Source organism: Halictus rubicundus, chromosome 2 (assembly GCF_050948215.1).
Source record: "Halictus rubicundus isolate RS-2024b chromosome 2, iyHalRubi1_principal, whole genome shotgun sequence".
NCBI classification, from domain to species: domain Eukaryota; kingdom Metazoa; phylum Arthropoda; class Insecta; order Hymenoptera; family Halictidae; genus Halictus; species Halictus rubicundus.
This window is the reverse complement of record NC_135150.1, coordinates 26,127,279-26,154,403: the sequence shown is the minus strand read 5'-3', so window position 1 is coordinate 26,154,403 and position 27,125 is coordinate 26,127,279. Positions and strand designations below refer to the sequence as shown.

The 27,125-nt window shown below is 41.2% G+C and overlaps 2 protein-coding genes across 2 annotated transcripts; one reads left to right on the top strand and one right to left on the bottom strand.

The window, feature by feature from the left end:
* The first annotated feature begins 411 nt into the window (after positions 1-411).
* Hey (Hairy/E(spl)-related with YRPW motif) lies at positions 412-8,068 on the top strand. Its single transcript, XM_076803313.1, has 3 exons — positions 412-1,013; positions 3,140-3,354; positions 7,632-8,068. The coding sequence occupies exons 1-3, from the start codon at positions 412-414 to the stop codon at positions 8,066-8,068; spliced, it is 1,254 nt and encodes a 417-aa protein (XP_076659428.1).
* Positions 8,069-15,704: 7,636 nt separating this feature from the next.
* Positions 15,705-21,743, bottom strand: LOC143362827 (uncharacterized). Its single transcript, XM_076803300.1, has 2 exons — positions 21,348-21,743; positions 15,705-16,135 (listed from the first exon to the last, which is right to left on the bottom strand). The coding sequence occupies exons 1-2, from the start codon at positions 21,390-21,392 to the stop codon at positions 15,881-15,883; spliced, it is 300 nt and encodes a 99-aa protein (XP_076659415.1). The 5' UTR covers positions 21,393-21,743; the 3' UTR covers positions 15,705-15,880.
* Between the last annotated feature and the right edge of the window lie 5,382 nt (positions 21,744-27,125).

Below are 27,125 nucleotides of genomic sequence, written 5' to 3'. Positions count from 1 at the left end.
CCGCACACCGCACACCGCACGCACGCGAGTGCAACGAGCAGCAGCCGCATCCGAGCAACGTCGCGTTGTCGCGCTGCTTCTTCCTCGGCCGCGGCATTCGATCGCGCACGCGACCGCGAATGTCCTTCGGCACGTGTGAACCCGATCGACTTCCTCGAGTAACAAGTGTCCACCGCCGCGCCGGCCGTCGCCCGCGATCTTATCCGAAGAACATCATCATCGACCGTCAACGATCGTCTCTTGCGCGATGACCTTTCGCCTCCGAGGATCCGTCGAGTTCGCGCGACCGCCCCGGTGCATCCAGTAGCGGAACAATTGGAAATTATATCTTCGAAAAAGACCCCGTTCGAAGGTCCTGCTGCAGTTTACCTGACCCAAGTGTTGTGCTCCTCGCGCGACAGTGATACTAAAATGTGGAGAGTCGTGGTCGCCCGGTCCGACGAGAACAGCACTCTGCTGTCGTCGGAGATCGCCTCGGGCCCCGTGGGCCCCGGACACATCACAAGCCTTCCGGGCCCGCCCTCCGGCCATCACTGGGGCTATCCGCCACCGCCGCATCCCTCTTATCAGACCCAGCATCCCGACATGCGGCACCATCACGACATGAGACCGCCCCACGACCTTCGACACCCCACCGGCCCGGACCCGAGGAGCCAGGAAGTTAGGCACGACTCGATAAGGCCCGATATCAGGCACCCCGAGATGCAGAGGCACCAGGAACTCCACCGAGCCGAGATGCAGAGGCACCAGGATATCAGGCATCAAGAGATGACGGGCATGAGGCAGGACATCGCCGCCGAGATGAGACCCGGACACGAGTACGATCTGAAGATCGACGTCGCCGATATCAGAAACCAGGAGCAACCTCAACAACAGCAACAGCAACAGCAACAGCAACAGCAGCAACAACAGTCGTCGCAGCAAGGGCAAACGCATCAGCAGAGGAACCTGAAGAGGGCCATGAGCGACTCCGACTGCGACGACGTCTTCTCGGAAGAGAGCGGCAAAGAACCGTGAGTACACTTGGGAATAATATAGTATTGTTGTTGGAACGTAGTAACTCGTGCAAGTAGGAGCTTGAAGTGAGGAGCAAAACTGATTGCACGCTGTTTGGAATAGGCATAACTTTCTTCAAATTAGTCGAAATATATATAAACTTGATTTGATTTCCCCAGGGGTTACAAATCCTTAGGTCACCGCCTCCTTCCGTCGCCCGTTTTCCATTTTCACTTTAACCTAACTTAACGCTAACTTAACGCTAGGTTTACGGAGCACTAAAAGTGACTATTTTACATTACATTATAAAATAAAGAAGAATATGCTGCCCAAATTTTTAGCCGTTTTTTGTTTTTAATAACATACCCAAAGAAATAAATTTGATGAATAATTTCTCATGGATGTATCTTTAGAGTCTTAACAATTGTAAATTAAAAATATTAGAACCCGCCATTTTGACGGGTCCCGTAAACCTCGTGTTAAAGAGAGAGAGAGAGAGAGAGAGTATATTTAAATTAGTCCAAATAACTTTAGCGTTTTTGAGAAGTTTTAGACAAGGTGTAAAAAATTGTTGACAAAAATTTGAATTGGTAGGAATCGTGAAAGAAACAGTAAAAGTTGGTTTCTTCTGCTTTTTTATCTGAGCTTGTATTGAAAATTTAAAAAATGTCTTCCATTGACTCGAATGAATTATATTCATGCTGAAAATTTCATGGATGTTGGTTACTTCGTTTACCAGTTAGAAACGATCAAAAGTGTGAAAATTGCCACTTTTCACGATCTTCGACTAAAAATCGCACTCGACCAATTCAAATTTTGTCAAAAATTGTTTACACCTCGTCTAATAAACCAATCCTTCTACCGTCTCAATAACATTCGAGTCATTTGATCTAACTTTAAAAAAGTTATGTTGTTTCAAACAGTGTGTAATCAGTTTTGCTCCTTACACGGATAATCGGTGGAATAAATCGCGTTAGCAGAAATAGAAACGTGTTAGCACAAATTGTCTGTTTCCTCGTGCCAAGAACTTTCGAGTGTCCTAATGTTCAGAACCGCGGCGGTGCATTTTAATTAGTCGACCGCGCGACTCCAGCAACATATGCCGGTACCCGTTCACAATCGGATAATTAAAACGCGATTGTTCTGCGGACCGAGACCCTTTTCGTTTTCGAGCACCGGTTGCCGCGCGTCAAATTCTTTGACCGGAAGTGACAAAAGATTCAAAATCACGACTCTCCGTGTCTTGGGGTTTGGTTCGATCCGTCGCACAGTGTGACGAATGGCCTTTCTAGCTGCACAAAATTCTAAATCGCCTGTTTTTCTATATTTATCGATTAATATGTTTACAGTTGTCTAAAATATGAATAATTATTAATTTTTTACAACATTTAGTTGGTTTTTGTTAATTAAACAATATATTTTAAGTGATTTATAATTAAATATAAAGTACAACAAAGTTAGTAATGGACCTATGTAACACAGAATGATTTAACAAGTACTAGATATTATCGAAGAAGGCGTCATTTTTCATTATGGACAAAAAGAATGTGATATTGGAGAAATTATAGTAAATGTTACTTTTTCGAGATTCGGACATATTCGAACGGGAAAGAATTATTCTTTGGTTTAGTATAAGCTTATATTGTTAATACCAATTTTTGTTTAGATCAATCTAAAAATTTATATTTCCTATTTAAACTTTTCATAATTTTTATAAGGGATGAAATGTTTTGATTCGACGTACCTGATTATATCTAAGGAAGATTTTGTTATAACGTTTTCACGTATAAAGTGATAACGTAACAAATAAAACATTAACAATAATCACAGTAATTATAACATTGTCACGTTGTGCGTCGGAACTTTGGCGCGCGTCAAGTTCTTTGACCGGAAGTCGCAAAAGATTCAAAATCACGACTCTCCGTGTCTTGGGGCTCGGTTCGATCCGTCGGAGCTTTGGCGCGCGCCTTCGATCGCGGGAAGCGTCGCGACGCGGACGGACGAGGGAAGATCGAGCCGAAAGGGGTTGGGAAAGGGGAGCGTCGCAGGAATATTTGAAATATAACCGGCGGATCCGTCTGTGCGGTACGAGGACGACGAGGACTCACCGGCGCCCTTTGTTTCCCGTTTCTGTTCGATATAGTTGCAACTCGCCCGGCGGCGATTCCTGTCAGCACGCGTCAAGGAAGCGGAGGAGAGGGATGATCGAGAAGAAGCGTCGCGACAGGATAAACGCGTCCCTCGGTGAACTGCGGAGATTGGTACCCGCAGCGGCGAGGGATCCGCACAGCGGCAAATTGGAAAAGGCGGAAATCCTGCAGCTGACCGTCGAGCATCTGCGAACGCTTCGGAACAAAGGTAAGCCCTCTAATATTCGCGACATCCTTCTAAGTACACTGATTTCTCGATATATGTCGCCAAGGTCTGGGGTACAGTGAAATCTCGTTGTATGTCAGTACTTGACACTCATACGAAATCGGTGGTTCTCGCCGAGCGTCCCATTTGAAATACACAGGCCACGCTGGAAACCTAAGAGTCATACCGTATGTAAGTCATAAGAAACCTATGACATACAAACGTGACTGGCGTTCAAACGTTAAAATTATCGTTACAGGCTCAGATAAAACAATTGAAAAATCATCATATTTTCATGTTTTTTTTATCATTCCAACGAATTGCAATCTAAAGAAATTTTTGTTTGCTCATTGCCTAGCAAACTAGTCGGTCTAACATCTAAAAAATAAGTGCAAGTAATTTGGACCAATTTTAAAAAAGTTATGCGAGTTTTAAGAGTGTCCACTTAATGTACACAGGCCACGCTGGAAACCTAAGAGTCATACCGTATGTAAGTCGTAAGAAACCTATGACAAACAAACGTGACTGGCGTTCAAACGTTTAAATTATCGTTACAGGCTCAGATAAAACAGTTGAAAAATCATCATATTTTCATGTTTTTTTTTATCATTCCAACCAATTACAATCTAAAGAAATTTTTGTTTGCTCATTGCCTAGCAAACTAGTCGGTCCAACATCTAAAAAATAAGTGCAAGTAATTTGGACCAATTTTTAAAAAGTTATGCGAGTTTTAAGAGTGTCCACTTAATGTACACAGGCCACGCTGGAAACCTAAGAGTCATACCGTATGTAAGTCGTAAGAAACCTATGACATACAAACGTGACTGGCGTTCAAACGTTTAAATGATCGTTACAGGCTCAGATAAAACAGTTGAAAAATCATCATATTTTCACGTTTTTTTTATCATTCCAACGAATTGCAATCTAAAGAAATTTTTGTTTGCTCATTGCCTAGCAAACTAGTCGGTCTAACATCTAAAAAATAAGTGCAAGTAATTTGGACCAATTTTAAAAAAGTTATGCGAGTTTTAAGAGTGTCCACTTAATGTACACAGGCCACGCTGGAAACCTAAGAGTCATACCGTATGTTAGTCGTAAGAAACCTATGACATACAAACGTGACTGGCGTTCAAACGTTTAAATGATCGTTACAGGCTCAGATAAAACAGTTGAAAAATCATCATATTTTCATTTTTTTTTGTTATCATTCCAACCAATTGCAATCTAAAGAAATTTTTGTTTGCTCATTGCCTAGCAAACTAGTCGGTTTAACATCTAAAAAATAAATGCAAGTAATTTGGACCAATTTTTAAAAAGTTATGCGAGTTTTAAGAGTGTCCACTTAATATCGTCCCCGACTGTATATCCCGTGAGGGGCCTCGGACGCCGATGAGCGTAAACATAACAGGGGTATGTCTCCTGCGCTGAGAAGACCCGTGTTATTAATACATACATATCGAGAATTCACTGTACATTTTCCATCGATCCAAAACTACTCGATCCACTTTTCTTGTTTCCTCCGTCGAATCGTCTCTGTCCTTGTCGATCGTCGATCATCGATGTCGACACTCCTCGCAACCGGAAGACACCTGTTGACCGTGGGACGTCGCGCGAACCTCGGCGACCGTAAGCGTAACTCGTAACTCTGCAACCGAACAACCATCTGTCGCGTTTCTTCGGCCCGTAACGATGTGTCCTCCACCCGTTTCACGCTTTTCCACCCTCGTCGTTTAACACGTCAAGTGCAGTGTAGTACAGTGATCGTTCGGGCCCCGTCGGTCTCCCGTAAACGACGACACAAGTTTAGCACTAGTGAATGACATGAATAAACTTAACAAAACGCTATTCGCTATCCGAGTCATTCTCAGTACTTTGATTGCGATCCAAAATCATTGACTCTCGTGATCTCGCACATCTCGATCTGTCCTTACATTCTTATTACTTTTTCAATAGTTATAAAAGATATATTAAAAACAAGTTAAAAATACATAAAACTGATTGATATATAATTATTGCAAAATTGTATTATGCATAAAAATGATTATTATATGATCATTATTAACAATTTCCATCCTAATACGCATGTTTTGCAAAAGAAATGTATTTCATATCGTGATATACACGAATATTGAACTTTTCCAGTAAATTCTCCACTGTAACTGTGGCGAACAAATTTTACAACCAATTTGTTCACAAATGTATACTTATTGTTAATTATTCACAGAAAATGAAATTTAACAATGTAACTAATACATTTAAAAAGAACATAACAAATTTTCCACGATAGATCCTAAAGGAAAGGTATGGACACTTCTTAAAAAGTTTATAAAATTGAGAGTCGCAAAAAGTCGCAGACAAAACTATGAAATTTCTAAACTATAATATGTATTGTATCCGAATATGCATGAATCTCAGGATATATTTTGCCGTTTTTGTTTTATGTTAATTTGAAGTTCTATATGCAATTAACAAATAAAACCACCGTTGAAAATTGGTACAAAAAATAAATCTACTTTATTAAATGTAGAAAGAATGCATATTCCTTGGTAAGCACTTTCCATTACACAGAATTATTATTGCACACTCGATTTTTGGCACTTTAGAGAGTGCGTCCATGGTTAAATTTGTTCTACAAAAATCTAAATTTGGTTACTAATGCGTATGTAATGGTAATTAGTCACAAAAAAATTAAATTTGACAATAAAATTAATAAGTTGAGAAAAAAGAAAATTATTTTTATGCATAAAAAAAAATTGTTAAATGATTTTTAACATGCAGTTCTGCCAAAGGAAATTTTCGTGCATCGTCAAATAAAAATGTAGTGAGACGTGCCGACTTGTCCGCACTGTGGTGGGAACGCGGTGTCGAATGGTGCATTTAGCTGTTGGACAAAGTATCCTCGGCAAATAGAAAATACCACGGGAATCTCCGAACCGTGATCCCGAATAGAATAATCGAGGCCGTAGACTGTACCGCTAGTCGAGATATTCCCGGAGGAGAAGCAGGTGCTGGGACCCGAAACGGAGATCCTGTGGGAAGGATAGGAAGTCAACGACTCTTCCGAAGCGGTGTTCCCACGATTGGTGGCGGGCTAGGTGGTGGGGTATCCCGTGCCGAGCGGCACCCTTCGCGAACGAGCCACCGACTCCCTTCCTCCCTTACTCTCCCTTGCTCCCGTACTCCCTTACTCCCATGCCCACGGCTGGGACAGATGTCGAACTCTGTGTGGGAAACCGACTCGCGTCCCGTTCCGTTCCGTTCCAATCCGTCCCATTCCGTGCTCGTGCGTTTACGCATACAGTATTCGCCGAATCGACCCTCGGGCACCTTCTATCGTCGCGTTTCTACCTTCGATCGTCCCCGGAGATCCTAGCGATAACATCCGCTTCCCAGCGACACGAGAATTTACCCTTTTCGAGCCTTAAAGTATACTCGAAGATCCTGCGATAATTATTTATCAGCGGCGATTAACACGTTTCCGCCGGCATGTACCACCAGTGGTACATAGAGGGCTGTCCCATGGGACGGCTTGCACCACTGGTGGTACATACACAATTATCCCATCGGGCGGTATGTACCACCAGTGGTACAAATGAGACAATCAATGTTGTGTGTCTTTTTCCTTAATAAAAAGAAGAAAAAAAAATTTGCAAATGGACTGAATCAAAACAGTTCTTTAAATTTAAACGATTTTAACATACAAATATATATATATATATAGTCGTCAGATGCCGAGAACTACAAATAAGACCGCCGCGCCGGCGGGAACGTGTTAACCCGTAGTAGAAGAGCAAAGTCTACGTTCGAAAGGAGTACGAAAAGAGTAGGGAACAAAAAGAGTCGTCTTTACATATTTTCTACCAAATTTGAATTCACGCTAATCGCGAACGTCCGAACCTCTACAATACGAAGGAAACCATCTTCGCTTTTACGGTCCGGTTTCCTACTATAAAAAGTATTTCCGATTACAACTACCCTCTAGGAAACAGGCCTAGGTAGACTTCCGTCCGATCTTTTCTCGCGTTGTTCTAGCAACGAACGAATATCGACAACGGATCCGGAGTTTCGATCGCATGGTTTATTTGCATGGAGCGGTGCGCTATGGGGGTCTGAACGGTTCCCACGCTGCTACCTGTCGGATTGGCCAGCCGACAATGCTTCGGCAGCTGGCTGCTAGAGACACCCATCGCCTACCATCCTCTCGAGGACTTGCTCGTTGCTCCTCCTTGCCCCTCCGTCTCACGGAGCAAGTCTACCAATGTATCGACTATCGTTTGCAGGACCGGAGGGCTACGACAGCACCAAGTTGGCGATGGACTACCACGCGGTCGGCTGGGGCGAATGCGCGGCCGAGGTGGGCCGTTATCTCGTCACCATGGAGGGCCTGGACGAGAGGGATCCTCTGAGACTACGATTGCTCTCGCACCTGCAGAGCTTCCACCGCGAGCACGCTCCGGGCCCTGGCCCTGGCCCCGGAGGGCCTGGGGGCCACGGTCCCGTCCCCTCCACCGTTCCTCCGCCGACCTCTTTGACCTCGACGTCGTCGACCAGCAGCTACGAACCCGCCAGCACCGTCTCCGGTATGCCAACCGGAACCGGAACCATGCCGCCCCTCCTCGGAGGCGGTGCTCTCGGATGGAGCCAGTATCCCGGACAGTACCCTCAACAACAGCACGGGAAGCCCTACAGGCCCTGGGGGGCAGAACTAGCATATTGAGGCGACGAGTCGCGACGCCATTAACCCTCCGATCAAAGGTCGCCACGCGCAAGACAGGCTAGACACCGAAGTTGTTTCGGTGGATCCAAGAACAGGGGTTAAGAATTTGCCGAAGAATGGTCGTCGTGCCAGAAATCTTTTCCGACCTCGTTGGGGCCATAACTTTTTGAACGTGTTATTGCTTCCAGATTGGCCTCTCGACAGCACGTTGACGATTTTTGGCACTTGGCCTTTGTTGCGAACACCTCGAGCGCCTTTCAAGTGACCTACGGGCACGCTCTGTCCTTACGGGGGCATTTGTCCCTGACTGTCACCCTATGTTACGCTGTGCTTTTTTTTGTTCTAGACATTTAAGTAAATAAGTAATCAATTGACACTGGATTTACGGAGCACTAAAAGTGGCCAGTTTGGATTATTTTATAACAAATACCAAGAATATATTCAGCCAGATTTTTAGCAGGCCTTTACTATAATAAAACAAACAACCCGTCATTTTGACGGGTTCCGTAAATCTAGTGTTAAAATGGATACCATCGTGTTCGTACATGTGTTTGCTACGTCTATTCAGAGCCTTTTTTTCGATACGAACGCTAAATCTCTCGAAATGAAGAGAATCTCTCTGCGGCAGCCATCTTGTGACGTGATACCTGCTTCAGAAAGCGAGTTTTCTGCCGAGTATTACAAATTACTCCACGATGAGGGAGAAATTCGCAATTTGGGCTCCGTACAGACGTAGATTGGACTTTTGGGAAACACAAGTGACCACTTTTAAACTGCTCGTTGCAATATTGAAGCGTTAATTTGTCAAAATTTTGACCCCTGCAAGTTCATATACGTATATATATTGCAGAGAGATTCTCTTAATTTCGAGAGATTTAACAAAGACACGTAGAAACACGGTGGTATACATTTTTAATTGATTACTTACTGATTTAAGACGTAAAATGTCTAGAAAGAAAGGCACAGACAAAGATGTGCAAAGACGCTTATGGGAGACGATTTTAGGCGGCCAAACAACTTCGACATCTTGGCTGCGTTGTGTGCGGCGACCTTTAACCCTTCGCGGACGGACCTGGGTGTGAAATCTTGACTGGCACTTCAGGCTATCTGGAAAGCGAAATTTTGAAATTGCTTTTGCACTTGTTAGTGCCTGCAATTCTCTGTCCGATGACGCCTAGAATGATAGTCCGCAAGGGGTTGATCGAAAGCTGGATCGAAGTACGATCGAGTGGAATACGCACCGAAGTGTTTTCTCTATGTGTGATACGATTGATAGTCATCCGAGTACCTAATAGCGAAAGATATTATTTATTCTATTACCTTGGCTCGCGAGGTTTCGCGGGGCGATACTGTACAGTGTACATATATACATATTTTGTTGTAAATAAGAGAGCGACAGCGGTCATTTGTGACAACGCGAACGATCCACCTGTTACGAAGAGAATTCACGTTTCAACTGCTGTGTCGGCGATACGTTATTGTTGACATAACTCAGGCCAGTAAACTTTTAACAATTTATACGGCAACGGACCGGGTAAACCGAATTCACGTCGAGAGTCGTTGGATAAGCAAGAAGATTAAAATGATAGTCATTATTAGACCGTGGATTCGCACTCGAAGCTATTTTAACTCCAAAACGAAACATTTCTTCCGACCTAGAATATTGCCCCTCTATATTCTTTTTCTTCGTGTTATACATACGAAAATGTTGCAATTTGCTCGTGAAACACCGAAATGTTTAGTAATTTATTAAATACAAACAAGTTTAATTACGTAAAAAAATATTTTGAATAATGATACAGCAATGTATAGCGGTGCCTTACAGTCACCATTCGAGTGCAAAGGGTAAAAAATCAAATTATTAAGAAGAGAAAGACATTACGGAACTGTCTCTTGCAATCAACGCAGACCATTTTTACTTTGCACAAAGATCCGCAGTCTAATTATAATAGTCTTCGGAACTTTATGCACCAATCGATTATCTCAGAAAAGATCTTCGTAGAACTTTTATGGACGCTGACCTGGCAGTGAACGCGATCAAAAAAGAAATGATAAAAATCGAAAAAGATCCTATAACAGAAGAAAATGGCATTACGCGCGTTCTCGGCGTGCAGATGTGGACGTTCGAATATTTTTGCATCGATCTTTTGTACCGAAACGAGAAGTTTCAAATAAATACGATTTCATGCGAATTCGTTGTCGGTTGGTGTGACGCACGGTGGCGAGCCCTCGTGGATCGCAATTGTTCCCTCCGGTTCTAGTCCTGAAATCCGGAAGATCCTTAAATCCGCAGGGTTCTCTGAAGCGGCGTGGCTTGTTCTTATTATCATGCAAAAATTGGCTGCCGCGACGAACAAACGGCCGGGTCCCGGGGCGTTTCTTTTGGCGTCGCGAAAACGCGAACCAGTTTGGCCGGTCTCGTTAAAACCTCTCGTAAAGAGCCTCCGCGAAACGGGAATACGGGACAATTAGCAGCCGGCCCTCCTCTTCTTCTTTTTTTCCACGAATATTCAGAAACCACGGGGAGGCGAAACTAATTCCCGAGAACAGGAGTAACGGCGCGTGAACACGTGGCCATTGTTCGTAACCGAATTACCTCCTCCCGCCCCCTTCGCCCTCGAAACTCCGGCTAATTGCCGCCCTAAGTTCGTCGCGCCTCTTTCCTGACACGTTCCCCGCGAAAATTCGAAAACGCGTTGCGCGCGAAATCGATTAATCCTTGCCGGCCGATGATGTCTCGGACTTCGTTGAAAGTCAAATGCGACATAGTTAGTGCGAAATCGGGAGGAGTGTTTCATTCGTCGTTCCGCTGGCTAACAATTTTTTTAATAACAATACAGACCCGCGAATTAGAAGTGCTGACTTCAGAAAGTATTCGGCTCCGTTTTAGTAGAAAAGAAAAATTAATTTCACAATATACAGGGCGAGTCACCTAACGTTTGCACCTCAAATATCTTTGTTGTTTCTAAAGATACGTGTAAAATATGGTAAGGAGACAAAGTTGAATGGTACAACGGGGCTGACACGATGCCAAAGATTTTGTTTTTATGTCATTGTTTTAGAGATATCAAGGTCACCTTGACTTTTTTAAATGGAACCACCCTTTTTTGAACACCTACAATGATAGTTCCTTTCATTAGGAATGCAGTGACTATATTATTCCAAGGTCATTCAAGGTCAAGGACAGAAAAAACGTATGGAACTAAAAAATATGGAAGCAGAATACCTGTATTTTATAAATGTATAATTGGGCCATGATTAGTGAATGTTGCTTCGTCCGTAAACAAGACATTAGAAAAAAATGAATGATTTTGAAGCAATCCCCATTGACAAAAGTTAATTCTATTTTGAAAATCATTCCCGTGCAATTCTTGATGGAGCGATATGTGGAACGGATGAAATTTATGTCGTAATAGAATTCGTATTACGCTAAATTTTTCTCGTACTCGCGTGAGGATTGACAGCTATAGCTGCTAAAATATTAATTTCATTGTCTTCATTAGTCGTGGGATACACTTCCAGTACTTCGAAACAACCTGTACGTATTAATGAAAGTCTGTCTGGAAGGAGTGTTTCGCTCGGGGTACCTTTCTTCATAAAGTAATCGGGCCTGCACAGCATTTTGTCTACATTCACAGTAAATCGTGATCATATCACACTTTTCAGTCATTGAATAAGACGGAATCGCATTTGGAAACATACTGATAGTAAATAAGAATGCTGAATAACAATAACATTGAAGGACCTTAGTATGTTTACTTTAACTACGACCATACTATGTTTACTATTTACTACAAGTCTCAACCGTGATAAACGTATTCTGCTTTCATATTCTAAATCTTATACGTTTTCTCTGCCTGTGACCTTGAATGACCTTGGAATAATTACTGTCACTGAATTCCTAATGAAAGGGACCATCATTGTAGGTGTTTAAAAAAGGGTGGTTCCATTTAGAAAAAGTGAAGGTCACCTTGATATCTCTAAACAAATGACTTTGTCCTTACCATATTTTACGTATCTTCAGAAACAACAAAGATATTTGAGGTGCAAACGTTAGGTGACTCACCCTGTATAGGAAATTATGAAAACAATTCTCACCGCCAAATGTGTATTTCTCGAAAACTCACCTGAATGGGTTTCTCCTCGTAGAAATGTAGTCTAACGCCAATGTTTAACGCCAGTCTCGATGTCGGAGAACCTGTTCCTGTTATTATACGAGAATCGTGACGCGCAATCGCAATCGATCGAAGTTGCAGCCGCACAGTGGGCAATTTGGACGAAATCGGATTCAAAATGAAAGAACTTTCGATAGAAATGAGGTAGAGCGATGAAACTTTTTTTAAACTAAAGCTGAAACTTTGTAGAATATGGGAAAAATAGGGAGATTATTACCATCGAATCATTTCAACGAAAAAATGATTTCATTAGTTTTCGTCACAAAAATCTATTTTTTGCAAAATTCTGAGGTCGTAGACAAATTTTCAGACCAGATTTGAAATCAGCGTGAAGAAATCTATGGGAAACGATGTATACCATGTTCAAGAAAAATTTTTTCCGCGCGTGGTATTGGAAAAACTAAAATTTTCTTGAATTTGTGCACGTTTAACGAATTTTCTCGAGGTTAAAAAACGTTCGTATCACAATCTCTCTATTTTTCCTATATTCTACAAAGTTGCAGCTTTAATTTTAAAAAAATTTCATCGCTCTACCTCATTTCTATCGAAAGTTCAATTGATTTTGAATCCGATTTCGTCCAAATTGCCGACTGTGCGCCGCCGCCGCCGCCGGCCAGCAGAGACAGGAGACACAGGGAAAGACGAAAATCGGTCGATAAAACTATTTTATTCAAGACAATCGCGCATCCATTAGAAAGTCACAGCCTCGTCGGACATACGGCAAAGAACGCGATCGAGACGCATCGTCCATCCGTATCCGTGCGCGCTCGCACGCTGCCACGCTTATATACATTCGTGTACATATATACATAGAAATTCTACAGGCTATACCGTAAGTAAATAGTTGTAATGTCTCTCCCTCTTCCGCTCTCTTTCTCTCGCTCCTCCCTTTCTTTCTCTCGTCTTCTTTCTTTCGTCGACAGGATCGAAAGAGAGAGACAAAGGACACGGCTTATCGGTTTGAGCAAAAGTGCCTACGAGACGCGTTATAGTCTCCTCCCCCCCCCCCCCCGTCTTCTACCTGCTCTCTCGATTCGCGACCGTGGTTGGCTAACTCTAACATCGATTGTGTGCCATGTATTTCGAGAAGAACGCTACGGATATATTTATTAACGTACGAGAGATTTCGGGTCGCGAGCGCGTATTGCGCGCGGTCTTTTCGTTGTACGTACGAGCTAGATTCGTCGGCGATCAACGCCGGACATAATAAGGTCAAATGACATAGCGTATCGGTGCCAGAGGTCGAACGGACCATTGTCTCTTGAAGGATTTTTCCGTAGACAACAGGTATCGCGCGTATTACATTCTTTAACCTTTGCGTTAAGGGGGCCGGCAGGCATTTGGCCTTGACTCGACAGTCTATGTTACGCTATGTTACGCTGTGCCTTTTTTTCTAGACATTTTACGTCTTAAATAAGTAAGTCTACGTCTGTCCCGAGCCTTTTTTTTCGATACGAACACTAAATTTCACGAAATCAAGAGAATCTCTCTGCAATGTACGTATATGAACTCGCAAGGGTCAAACTCTTGACAAATTGACGCTTCAATATTGCAACGAGCAGTTTGAAAGTGGTCACTTGTGTTTCCCAAAAGTCCAATCCACGTCTGTATGGAGCCCAAATTGCGAATTTCTACCTCGTCGTGGAGTAATTTGTAATATTCGGCGGAAAACTCGCTTTCTGAAGCAAGTATGACGTCACAAGATGGCTGCCGCAGAGAGATTCTCTTATTTCGAGAGATTTAGTGTTCGTATCGAAAAAAAGGCGCTGGACAGACGTAGCAAAGACATGTACAAACACGGTGGTATGCATTTTTAATTGATTATTTACTTATTTAAGACGTAAAATGTCTCTGCCGGGCCCCTTAAAGAATGTTTAACACAATCGATCGAAGAACAGACCTCGCCGTTAACTCGATCACGACTTTGAACGGCCATTTATAAATACGGATGCTGTTTCTTTGAAATTCAATTTCGTCGTTGTCAATAGCCTGCGGATCTCTGTGCGTTCGTGGAATGTGGACATGTTCGAAACCGTTTATAATAACGAACATTAACCCTTTGCACTCGGCGCTATTTTCATTCTAAAACTAAATTTTTCTTCCGTCTTGGAATATTTTCATCTTATTCGTACGAAACTGATCCGATTTCCACATATAATATTTAACACTAGGTTTACGGGACCCGTCAAAATGACGGGTTTTAATATTTTTAATTCACAATTATTAAGATTCTAAAGATACATCCGCGAGGAATTATTCAACAAATTTATTTCCTTGGGTATACGTCATTAAAAAGAAATGGCTAAAAATTTGGGCGGCACATTCGCGTTATTTTTATAGAGTAATGTAAAATAGTCACTTTTAGCGCTCCGTAAACCTAGTGTTAAATGTTCAGTAATCTATTAAATACAAATTTTGTAACGTAACAAATATTTTGTAATTTCTTCGAAACAATGCCACAACAATTTCCAGCGGAGCTTCAGAGTCACCGTTCGAGTGCAAAGGGTTAATGACACATTTGCTGTGTCCTCGCCGCGAGGAATTTTCTAGTCGACAAATCGAACTTTTGCTCTTCATCTTGGTTTTCATAAATGATCAGTGATCTATCGAATACAAATTTTGTAACGTAACAAATATTTTGTAATTTCTTCGAAACAATGCCACAACAATTTCCAGCGGAGCTTCAGACTCACCGCTCGAGTGCAAAGGGTTAATGACACCTTTGCTGTGTCCCCGCCGCGAGGAATTTTCTAGTCGACAAATCGAACTTTTGCTCTTCATCTTGGTTTTCATAAATGTTCAGTGATCTATCGAATACAAATTTTGTAACGTAACAAATATTTTGTAATTTCTTCGAAACAATGCCACAACAATTTCCAGCGGAGCTTCAGAGTCACCGTTCGAGTGCAAAGGGTTAATGACACCTTTGCTGTGTCCTCGCCGCGAGGAATTTTCTAGTCGACAAATCGAACTTGAGCTCTTCATCTTGGTTTTCATAATTCATAAAAGTTCGGAGTTTACACGAAGATCCGCAGTTCTGTTGCTCCCGTGGGAACGGTTCGCGTACAATTGTTGCGTGAACGGTTGTTCGGAGAGACAATGGTTCGCTCGAGCTCGGGAGCGCGACGTGACGGTTGTACGATCGCAAAAGAAAGTCCTCGTGCACGATCCACGTGCTCGGACAGGGGCCGTTTTGTACTGTTTCCGCGTCGCTTTCCCATGAAAAGTACGATGGCCCACCGTGGACAGATATATTTCGTTCGGTTACGCGAGATCGGTGACGTCGTCGACTAACATGTCCGTGTCCATAAATGAGATCGGAAATAAATACTTGGAAAGTTCTCGCCGCTCTTTGGTAAACTCGTGCCGAACCGCATCGATAAAGAACAAAAGATATACATAGAATAACCGTCTGAAAGATTTGTTCGAGCGAAAGTCTCAATTTTCGAAGGTCGCAATCGAAATTGCCTCGAAAAATAAAACGGATTCACGAGTACTCTTTGGAACGGATTACAGGAGGATTCTCGAGGCGGTTCTGGACGCATCGTCGATCCTCGGGATTCGTCGGTCCGAGGAGGATCGATTCTCTCGGAGATCGTTCAGACGGAAATCTGAATGTGTACGTCGAACGCTCGCGTTACATGATCATCTCGTTCTCGATGTTCTCGTTCCTCTGGTTCTCCTCGTACTCGTCGCAGTAGCAGCAGGTCGAGATGCAGTCCTCCGAGTTCTCGGCCACGTAGGTGGTGTAGGTGTCGATGCTTTTCGCGTCCAGCGACGGCAGAGACCACGACAGAGAGGTCGCCTCGATGTCCGGTATGGCCGAGTGCCAAGAGGTCAAGTTCTGCGACTTCTTCGCCTCCCGGCTCCTCGTCGACAGTTTTTTGATCGCCTGCGGATCCGAAACAACAATGCTCTTTTCACCGATTCATACGAAAAGTCCCTCGAGAGAGAGAGAGAGAGAGAGAGAGAGAGAGAGAGAGAGAGAGACGCTTCCCGAGATAAGAAAACAATAGAGAGGAAAAGGAAAGGAGATGCACCACACAGTCCTCGAAACGATCGATCTAGGGCCAAGGGCCATCGATTCCAAGTATACCCGAATCCGTTGGGATCAAACTAATTCGCTGGACGGACGGTTATAGGAAATTTGATTGTCCGACGAACATGCTTCAACGTTCTGGGAATACGGTCGTACGAAACAGGTGATCGGGTAATGCGAAAGCTGACAATCATAATTTTGATATGAACTGTTTTCTGAAATAGGCTTCTAAACATAGCATTCACGGACAACGAACCGCAACACCAAATATACGCGTTTCGTTTCTCCCGTTTCTTCATATGGCGAAACATTTTTTTAATCGTTCAGGGGAAAGATTTCGATTATTATATCGCATAGTGTTTTAATCGGCGCGGCGTCGTCATTTCCACGCACGATAGCTTAATTATCTAGGGTTAAGGGATGACCCGATATTTTCCCCTTCGATCATGCAAAACATCATATTTTTACAAAGGAAGGAAGTTATATCGAACGAAGTTCAGTTATTGTTCTGACTAGCGGAAGTTACTTGCAGGGTGACATGTACAATGAACGAACATTGCAAGTCTGTTGAAATTAGTATTCGCTAATCGTTATCTCATTTCCCGAGTTTCCCCACTTCTACAAAAAGGCTTTGTTAGGTGCCAGAACACGATTCTAACAATATTTCATGGTTAAGATCTGTCAGAGTGTCCAAAAAATTAATGAACATCAATTTCTACGGAGGTACCCCGGTAAATGGTAAGCATTTAAACAAACTGATCAAAGGACCAGTGAACCACCTCATACAAATTGCTAATCTCAACAATGCTCACTTCGAATACGTGCATTTCGTTGGAACGACTGCTAAACAAATTAACACCGAACCTACCGACATTTCATGTATACCTAATCCTATCATGAGCGGTCAAATGACCGCTTAAAAAAAAAAATAACACGTTCACGGACAGTAAAAATTTCAGTGAGCTGCAAAAATAGACAGGCAATTTTTCTCGAAACTAGTTGTACTATCCGAAGTCTGATTAGACATAAACAATAATAATAAGTTAACTGTCATTAGTAATGACGAATGAAATGTATATTAATTACAAAAACAAATTTCAATTTGAAATGTATATTAATTAGAAAAACAAATTTCAATTTGAAATGTATATTAATTACAAAAACAAATTTCAATTTGAAGTGTATATTACTTACAAAAGCAAATTTCAAATTTGAAATGTAATATTAATTACAAAAACAAATTTCAATTTGAAGTGTATATTAATTACAAAAACAAATTTCAATTTGAAATGTATATTAATTACAAAAACAAATTTCAATTTGAAATGTATATTAATTACAAAAACAAATTTCAATTTGAAATGTATATTAATTAGAAAAACAAATTTCAATTTGAAATGTATATTAATTACAAAAACAAATTTCAATTTGAAGTGTATATTACTTACAAAAGCAAATTTCAAATTTGAAATGTAATATTAATTACAAAAGCAAATTTCAAATTTGAAATGTAATATTAATTACAAAAACAAATTTCAATTTGAAGTGTATATTAATTACAAAAACAAATTTCAATTTGAAATGTATATTAATTACAAAAACAAATTTCAATTTGAAGTGTATATTACTTACAAAAACAAATTTCAATTTGAAGTGTATATTACTTACAAAAACAAATTTCAATTTGAAATGTATATTAATTACAAAAACAAATTTCAATCTGAAATGTATATTAATTACAAAAACTTGAGGTTGCATAAAATTAAATGAATAAAAATTGGCTTTAAAATTTGAGTGCTATAGCATTCGTGTCATTGTGCATCACTATGAAAATGAATGCTATAGCATTCACGTCCGCGAACGTGTTAAGATAGAAAGAGATTTTAGCCAATTGGATAGTAAACAAAATATTCTTTTCTATTTAGAAAAGTTGTATTTACATTCATGCACTTTCAGCACATTCAAGTCAATAAGTTACATGGCGATGCAATAACGTTGTATACAAGAAAATTCTAAACGTCAAAAACGGTCATTTGAGTGCACGTGGTAGATTTAGTGTTAACCCTTAGCACTCGAATGGCGCCACTAAAAATTGCTGTATCATTATTGAAAATATTTTTCACATTATTCAATTTGTTTGTATTTAATAAATGACTAAACACTTCGGTATTGTACGAGGAAATCGCGCCATATTTGTACGTATAACATGAAAAAGCAAAATCTATAGAAGGGAAATATTCTAGGTCGGAAGAAATGTTTCGTTTCGGAGTTAAAATAGTTTCGAGTGCAAAGGGTTAATGTAGTGGCGAATTCGTTATAAAAATCAATCGGATCGCTTTAGCGAGAACTCGCAATATACAATTGCTGCATAACATGAAGCATCATAACGGGCATGTGTTTTCATTAAATACGAGAGTGATTCGCTGGACAGAGTCAGCCTGGTTGGCCCGGAAAATTTCGTTTGGTCAGCGTAAAGAAAACTGGCGTCCCTTTTGCACCGGAAGTGTGGTCGCGGGATTCTTTAATTTCGCGTGTTTGTTCAGACCGAACGTGTTTCGAGGACTGCGTACGCGTTCCGAACCCGTTATCGCAACATTCCCGCGAGTCCGAACAGGGGTGGCCGGGGGGGTGGGGGGTGGTTAAACGAATCGATGTTGAGCGAGGTCACGCCGATCAAAATTACCCGGTCATGAATAGTTGATCGAATTTAAAGAGTGCGACCCGGAGGGGAGTGGACGCGTCGCGACGCCCGATCCACGCCGATCGACAGGACAAGATAAACCCTCCGGACCTCGTTGCCTGGGCTATATCTGACCCGAACTTTCGCCTTCCTTCGCCGCATTTAACACTAGGTTCACGGGACCCGTCAAAATGACGGATTCTAATATTATTAATTTACGATTATTGAGATTGTGAAGATCCATCTACGTGGAATTACCCAACAAACTTATTTCCTTAGGTATATATTATTTAAAAAATGGCTGAAAACTTGGATAGACATATTCCTCTTATTTTTATAAAGTAATGTGAAATACTCACTTTTAATGCTCCGTAAACCTAGTGTTGAATATTTTTAATTTTCCTACCGTTTTTAACACTAGGTTTACGGGACTCGTCGAAATGACGGATTCTAATATTATTAATTAACGATTATTGAGATTGTGAAGATCCATCTACGTGGAATTACCCAACAAACTTATTTCCTTAGGTATATATTATTTAAAAAATGGCTGAAAACTTGGATAGACACGTTCCTCTTATTTTTATAAAGTAATGTGAAATACTCACTTTTAATGCTCCGTAAACCTAGTGTTGAATATTTTTAATTTTCCTACCGTTTTTAACACTAGGTTTACGGGACTCGTCGAAATGACGGATTCTAATATTATTAATTTACGATTATTGAGATTGTGAAGATCCATCTACGTGGAATTACCCAACAAACTTATTTCCTTAGGTATATATTATTTAAAAAATGGCTGAAAACTTGGATAGACACGTTCCTCTTATTTTTATAAAGTAATGTGAAATACTCACTTTTAATGCTCCGTAAACCTAGCGTTAACGGCGAAACCTGACGTCTATAAATGCGTAAAATCCGTGAGTCGTTGTTTTTAACCGATGAATGTTCGTACGTACTGTATATGCTATTCTACTAGAAAACACCAGAATCTCCTTACTCTCGTCTCTTACACAGTTGCGAGCGACCGTCCCTCAAGTTTTTCCGCACCTGTTGCCTAAACACTCTAACAACACCGTGTAACAACATCGTCGTCAATGTAAATATCGGAATTTCAACTTGCCCGTACTTTCTCTTCGATCGTACGGTTCCTGCGTACGAGCGACCAGAGAGGCGACCAAAAAAAAAACTACGTTAATCGTTCGAGCATAATATTCAAACGAACTTTTTGCGAGCACTCTTCCGCGGGGGGCAAATTCGTTGGGACACAAAAATCGTCGGCAGACTTTTCCGCGGAATCAAAATTTTCGATTGCAATACGATGGAGTTCAAGCGTTAACCCTTGGCACTCGAACGGTGACTGTGAGACGCCACTAAAAATTGCTGTATCATTATTCAAAATATTTTTTAGATTATTAAATTCGTTTGCATTCAATAAATTACGAAACACTTCGGTATTGTACGAGTAAATGGCACCATTTTCGTATGTGTAACACGTTGACCGCCGTGTCACCCACATGTGGTAATTTGTACGTTAATATATAATCATTGTACCAAATTCAATTAGGATCTGTGAAATGCAAGAAAGCTGGAGAACTTCTCAATATCATACGTTGAATTTTTTTCAATCTTTATTTCATCAACACTAGATTTACGGGACCCGTCAAAATGACCGGTTCTAATATTTTTAATTCGATATTATTAAGATTCTAAGGGTGCACAACGTATGAAATTATTTAGCAAATTTATTTCTTTGGGTATATATTATTTTTAAAATATTGCTAAAAATGTGGGTAGCGCGTTCCTGTTATTTTTATGCAGTAATGCGGAACAATCGGTTTTAGTGCTCCGTAAACCAACGAATTTCTGAGGTTTCTCGTTAAAGGCAGTCAAAGTGAGAACACGAAAAATGAATATAGAAGGGAGATATTCCAAGTTGGAAGAAATGTTTCGGAGTTGAAATAGTTTCGAGTGCGAACGGTTAATTTTCTAATATCTTCACAGTTTTGTCTTCCACTTCTCTATTCCTCCCTGCAAAAGCACAAAATAATTCCCGTAGCCCTGTTCTCGAGATGTTCACCGAAATAATGTTCCCGGCGCCGAGGGTAGTTTTGGCCCGGGTGGTGGGGGGAGAGGGGAGACATATTACGAGAAGTAATAAAATCTAGAAAAGTTGACTGAAAATCGGCGATCCTCGCTCGGGTCGAGTTTCGATGACGGGGGGTGGGGACGAGGGAGGGGACGGTGTGTCCAGGTAAGGGACGCGTTATGCGAGTTACGGGGAGGCTCGAGGCTCGAGTGGAATTGGGTCGACGCGACGTGTGCGCCGCGGTAACGAGTGTGCACGAAACGAGGGTGTAGGATAATTGTCTGTCCGTGTCTTACCCGGAGGAGTCTGCGTCCGGACTTGCTCAGCAATTTCCTCAGCATCTCGAAGGCGAGCGGCTCCTCGCGCTGGCTCGGACGTTCTTGACGACGTTCGTGGCTGTCCGTGGTTGTTGTTTGCCGGAATCGGCCGGATCCGTGCGTCGCGCGTCGTCGAGCTTTTCTCTGGTCTCGGCTCTGCCAAGAAAATTGAACGCGTCGCGGGATTGATTTTCGTGGCAGCCGCGAATTGCTCGGGTCGAGTCGGGTCGGGTCGGATCGATGCGCACGGGTCGGCGTCACGCGACCAAATACCGCTCGGGAGCGCACCGCTGCCCTATTTATCACCTCGGCTGCCCGCCCGGCCTTATCGTAACACGCTGCACCATGCACGATGCGCGGCCCCTCTCGCTTCTTCCACCCCTGGAGCGTTCGCGCGCATCCATCCCCTTTCCATCTGTCTCCCCTTCTCTCTATTCGATCCGATCCGATTCTCGTTTCGAAGGCCTTCGATCGACTAAAAATCCCTCATCGTTCGAAGCTCGAGATCCCTTTCTACGTTCGCAAGGCGCCGCACAGTGGTCCAAATCGAGAAATTCAGTGACTTTTGGCCCGAAAATGAACTTTCATGTATCGATACCTGATCAATGAACATTGCTTCCCAAATGTCCATAGACCTCGGAAATGGAGAAATTAGTACAATTTATTAAATATTATAGTTGTAATAAATATTGAAAGTTGGACATTTTAAGAAGAGTATTTTTCACGAGAAAAATTGCTTCACTTTGATGCAATGCCCTGACGTTCCTATTTAATATTTTCTCGCGCTTTTTTTTTTTAAATTAAAGAGCAGATTTTTGCGATAAGAAATCGTGTCTTACATTATTAATTAGTCTGCACAATGTATTAAAAGTTAATGCTGGACTAAATGGAGAAAATTAAAAAAAATTTTTATATTCGGTAAGAGATATCTTTAAAGTCCCAGGGAGTCCCAGTTTCTAACAAATTGGACTATTTTCAGTACACCTTCCTCTATATGATGGTATAAAAATTATTTCCGCACTCTTCCGCCTTTGCAAATTATAGCAGTTTAAAACTGACAATGTTACGATTATGATTGGTATCCCATGCCTGCTTCAGTCCATAAGTTATTAATGCATGGTGCAGATGTAATAAAACACGCATTATTACCAATCGGACAATTATCGGAGGAGGCTCAAGAAACACGTCACAAAGACTTTAAACAATTTAAATACAAACATACAAGAAAATCAGACAGAATATTAACAAATGAAGATGTATTTTATAGACTTTTATTGACATCGGACCCGCACATGTCAGCAATGCGAGTGAAATCATGTAAGAAAAGAATACAAAATTTAGAACCAGAAGCTGAATTATTAATAATTAAATAATAGAAAAGGCAGGCTTTGAAATGGATGGACTATAAAAAATAATGCTAGACAAAACCATTTGAGAATGAAGACTGACAAAGTATAAACAAATGTTATTTTTTCATATTTCATGTTATTATTAGTATATTATAAAACCATCATTGTTATCACATTTTTATCACAAAAGATTTACAAAAATGTTACTAAATTATTTTATATTATATACAATATTACAAATATTATCAATTATTATAAAAAATATCTTTTGACACAGTTATGTGACGTTTTTACCTTACCCGACTCCTCAAATTTACATTTTTCCCAATTCATTAAACATTGCATGTGTGAAACAAATATAAAATACACACTTAGAAAGAAAAAATGGTTTGGAAGATTGTATTTAAACAATTTTTTTTTAGTGAAAAATATCAATGAAAATGAATAAGAAATTATTGTTTAACAAATTTAAAAAATATTAATTTTTCTTTAGTTCAAATTGACTATTTTTTTTAATGAATTTTAGTGCAAATTTCATCCCGATAACTCTTATGGTACAAAAGTTATAACAAAAAGTCACTGAATTTCTCGATTTGGACCACTGTGCGCCGCACGGCGGGCAATTTGGACGAAATCGGATTCAAAATCAATTGAACTTTCGATAGAAATGAGGTAGAGCGATGAAATTTTGTTTTTAAATGAAAGCTGCAACTTTGTAGAATATGGGGAAAATAGAGAGATTCTGATACGAACGTTTTTTAACCTCGAGAAAATTCGTTGAACGCGCACAAATTCAAGAAAATTTTCGTTTTTCCAATAGCACGCGCGGAAAAGATTTTTTTGTTAACATGCTATACATCGTTTCCCATAGATTTTTTCACGCTGATTTCAAATCTGGTCTGAAAATTTGTCTACGACCTCAGGATTTTGCAAAAAATAGATTTTTGTGACAAAAACTAATGAAGTCATTTTTTCGTTGAAACGATTGGATGGTAATGATCTCTCTATTTTTCCCATATTCTACAAAGTTTCAGCTTTAATTTAAAAAAAAATTTCATCGCTCTACCTCATGCCTATCGAAAGTTCCTTGATTTTGAATCCGATTTGTGCGCCGCCACAGTGGGCCAAAAGCGCCAAAACGTGGCCAAAATGCAAAAAATTAATTTCACGTTAGGGGTATGGCTCTTGCCGTATTGGATTCTCAGGTAATGACTTAAAAATTCAAACTATTTTTAAGCAAGAGTAACACTCCTGTACTCGATACAAATTCAATAGCTTTTCGCCTTTGGCTGCCCTTTTGTGAGAAATGATTTTTTTTTTGTAGACAGAGTGCGCGCTATAACTCGGCGGGACATGGTTATTCACCTGAAGGAATTAGGCCTTATGCAATCGACTATGACCAAGAATCGTCGTATGCTTGTAAATTATTTAGAGAATGAGCTGGAAAGTGCAGGAGGTCAAAATTTGTCAAGTGGAACGGGTGCCCGCGGGCACAGCCACGGGCAAGTAGAATACTGAATTATCATCGGAGGAATGCTAAATTGAAAAATAATCATCTGTCCCAGTAGGTTATAAATCGTTTAATCATAAATTGCATCGCCATATCTCGAAAACTATTAATCGCATCGACTTCGTTATGGTCTCATTCAATTTAGAATGGAAAAATATATAAATAATGGTATTGTGCTCAACAGAAAAAATGATTTTAGTATTTAAATTTAGTATAGAAATCGTATCCCCTGATTTGCTGTCCGCTTAGAAGGGTTTCTTCTGGTCTTGGCAATTTTTATCTTCCTTTCGTGCGTGCTGGTGATCGCGAACACGATCTTAAAAACCGTCTTTCGGTATTTCAAAGAGTTAATCTGTCAGAAAAATGTTTCGACGTAGCGCTCTAGTCTGAAATTGTGCAATAGTTCCTTGAACGAAGCGATTCTATATAAACACGAATAATCCTGGGTGGTGCTATCAACGCAACAATCGGATGTTTCCAGTTCGTTTTAGAATGTACAAATTCGAGGCGAAATCCCACTACGCTTCGCACGGAACGGACTACCGGGAATTCTCGTTACGAGTCAGTGCTAGCCTTACGATTTGGAGTCAGTGGAACTACCCACGGCAACGCGGTGAGGGGCCGAAGCTCGAGAGCCGTATCTCGAACTACGTGCAACATTCACATTTTCACTTCTTGTCACTATCGGTTAGCAGTCGTAGGCTTACGACTTATAGACGGATGTGACTCTTAGGTTTGCAGCGTGGCCTGTGTATTCGAAATGCTCGGCGAGAACCTCAGATTTCGTCTAAGAGTCAGTCGCCGGAACCGCGCAGCTGACTCTTAACGAGAATTCACTGTATGCCTTGAGAAGCGAACTCGTTAACGAGCAAATCAATCCTCCTCCGGATCGAGATGATACTTATCTCGAGGGGTTCGGCTTGAAACTGTTTTCAATGCACGCATGCATAAACGATGAAAGTATTCTGGGGCTGGGATTGATCGGCCTAATCTCGACGGCGAATCGATGGGAATTGAAAGGAGCGAGATCGCTGCTCCGCGCTGCTCCGCGCTGCTCCGCGCTGCTCCGCGCTGCTCCGCACTGCTCCGCTCGGATCGGTCTCTCGTTCGTTCATTGAAAAATCGGAGCGTGTTGGTCGCGTGTCCATTCGCGGGGCGCGCAAGCGCGAGCGCGTACGCAGGAGTTACGCATTACGCAGCGTGCACGGTGCACGTGCACGCTGCGTAACGCGTGTGACCGGAGCTGTTCTCACGCGACGAGCGACGACACGCGGCCATAGCAGCCCCGCGTCTCTTTCTCGTCTTTCACGATGGGTGCGTGTCGCCACGTGCCGGCTCCGTGTGCCCACGGAAAACTCATAATTGTCATAACATTCGAGCTGCCCTCAGCCCTCCCCCCCCCCCAGCCCCAGCCCCTCGACCCTCTACGTTTTAGCCCCATAGTCGGAGCCCACCAAACACCAATACCAGCTACTCGTCTCGAAAGAGCCATTCCACCCCCTCCCGGCTAACCCGTGCATATTAGGTCGTTAACTAACAAGGGTCCACGTTCGAATTACACAACCCGGTTTTGATCAAACTTACGCGACAAACAGAACTGGGGAATACATTGGACACGCGTTTCTTACGCAGGGGTTGTAGACTGCGGATCTTTGTGCAAAATAAACACTGTCCAAATCGATTGTAACAAGTGCAAGTTAAATGTAAATTTATTGTTCCTTGCAATCCTCTCAAAATGTCGAAAGCAATACGGACGACAATATTTTTAACCCATTTGTATCATTAGCGTATATATATATATATATACAATTTTTTTGGTCACTATCACCGGAGCGTACAGTGACTCCAACTAATATTCGTACGGATCTTAAAAATCGCATAACTTTGTCAATATTGGACTGTACTACTTGAATTTTTTTTTTTTGAGAAGTTGGAACAATTGGATCACCACATAACGTGAGAAAAATGTTTGATTAAAATTGCAATTAAATTACGGAGAAAATACTAAACGTTGTGTTTTGCAACTTTTTTATGTGGACTTACATTGAAAATTTAGAAAGTACGATTTGTAGATGAATTATACATATTCTGAGAATTTCATCACAATCGGTTAACGTTGCAATGAACTTCAGACGTTTCAAAATGATCACATAAGGGCGGAATTCGCCGACAAGGCCAAAATTCTGCAATTGCGACAAATTACAAATTTAATCAAACACTTGTTTTACGTTATGCAGCGAACCAATTGTTCTAACTCGTCAAAAAAATTCAGGTTCGAATATTAGTGGGAGTCACCGTATAAACTGTGTATAAAACTATGTATACCGTGTCGGCCATCTTTGCGGTTTGGATGCATTTGCCATGAAACAGTATCATCAACCAGGTACGCGCGTAATTTGACAGCGTCTCGTTCAATAAGGCGGCTCATTTATTTTTTTTAACTCAAAAGTCGGCCATGCCACATTGAGAATAGCCTCTCTTTTATACTGATTGTTTAGGTTTAGAAGAGTAAATACCATATTATCTCATGTGGTCAAATTGACTGGCTACGGAAGGTAGGACAGGCTACAAATATTTCTTGGACAAAAAAAATAAAACGAGAAATAAATACTGAAGAATACATTGTGTACATACTTTAAGAAAAGTCGTAAAGATATATAGCGATGTGATCATGTTGTGATCGATGGAACTTAGATTTTAGACTGTAGGGTAAGGGACTCGATTACTGTGGGGAACCAATTACTGTACCTATATCGATTATACTTCTTTTTAAAGCGTAATGAATATTAAAAAAGAGATATAACATTTTTTTCATTAAAATTAGTTAACACGTTGAACGCCACGTCAGCCACATGTGGCTGACGGAATTATTTGTGTAGGTTTTAAAATGAATTTTTA

Bases quoted from the DNA above. Each gene is read 5' to 3' on its own strand.
- Hey (XM_076803313.1), top strand. From the start codon at position 412: ATGTGGAGAGTCGTGGTCGCCCGGTCCGACGAGAACAGCACTCTGCTG. The intron at 1,014-3,139 runs GTGAGTACACTT...TGTTCGATATAG, and splicing joins GAAGAGAGCGGCAAAGAACC to TTGCAACTCGCCCGGCGGCG. The intron at 3,355-7,631 runs GTAAGCCCTCTA...TATCGTTTGCAG, and splicing joins GCGAACGCTTCGGAACAAAG to GACCGGAGGGCTACGACAGC.
- LOC143362827 (XM_076803300.1), bottom strand. From the start codon at position 21,392: ATGCTGAGGAAATTGCTGAGCAAGTCCGGACGCAGACTCCTCCGG. The intron at 16,136-21,347 runs GTAAGACACGGA...TCGGATCCGCAG, and splicing joins CCGGACGCAGACTCCTCCGG to GCGATCAAAAAACTGTCGAC.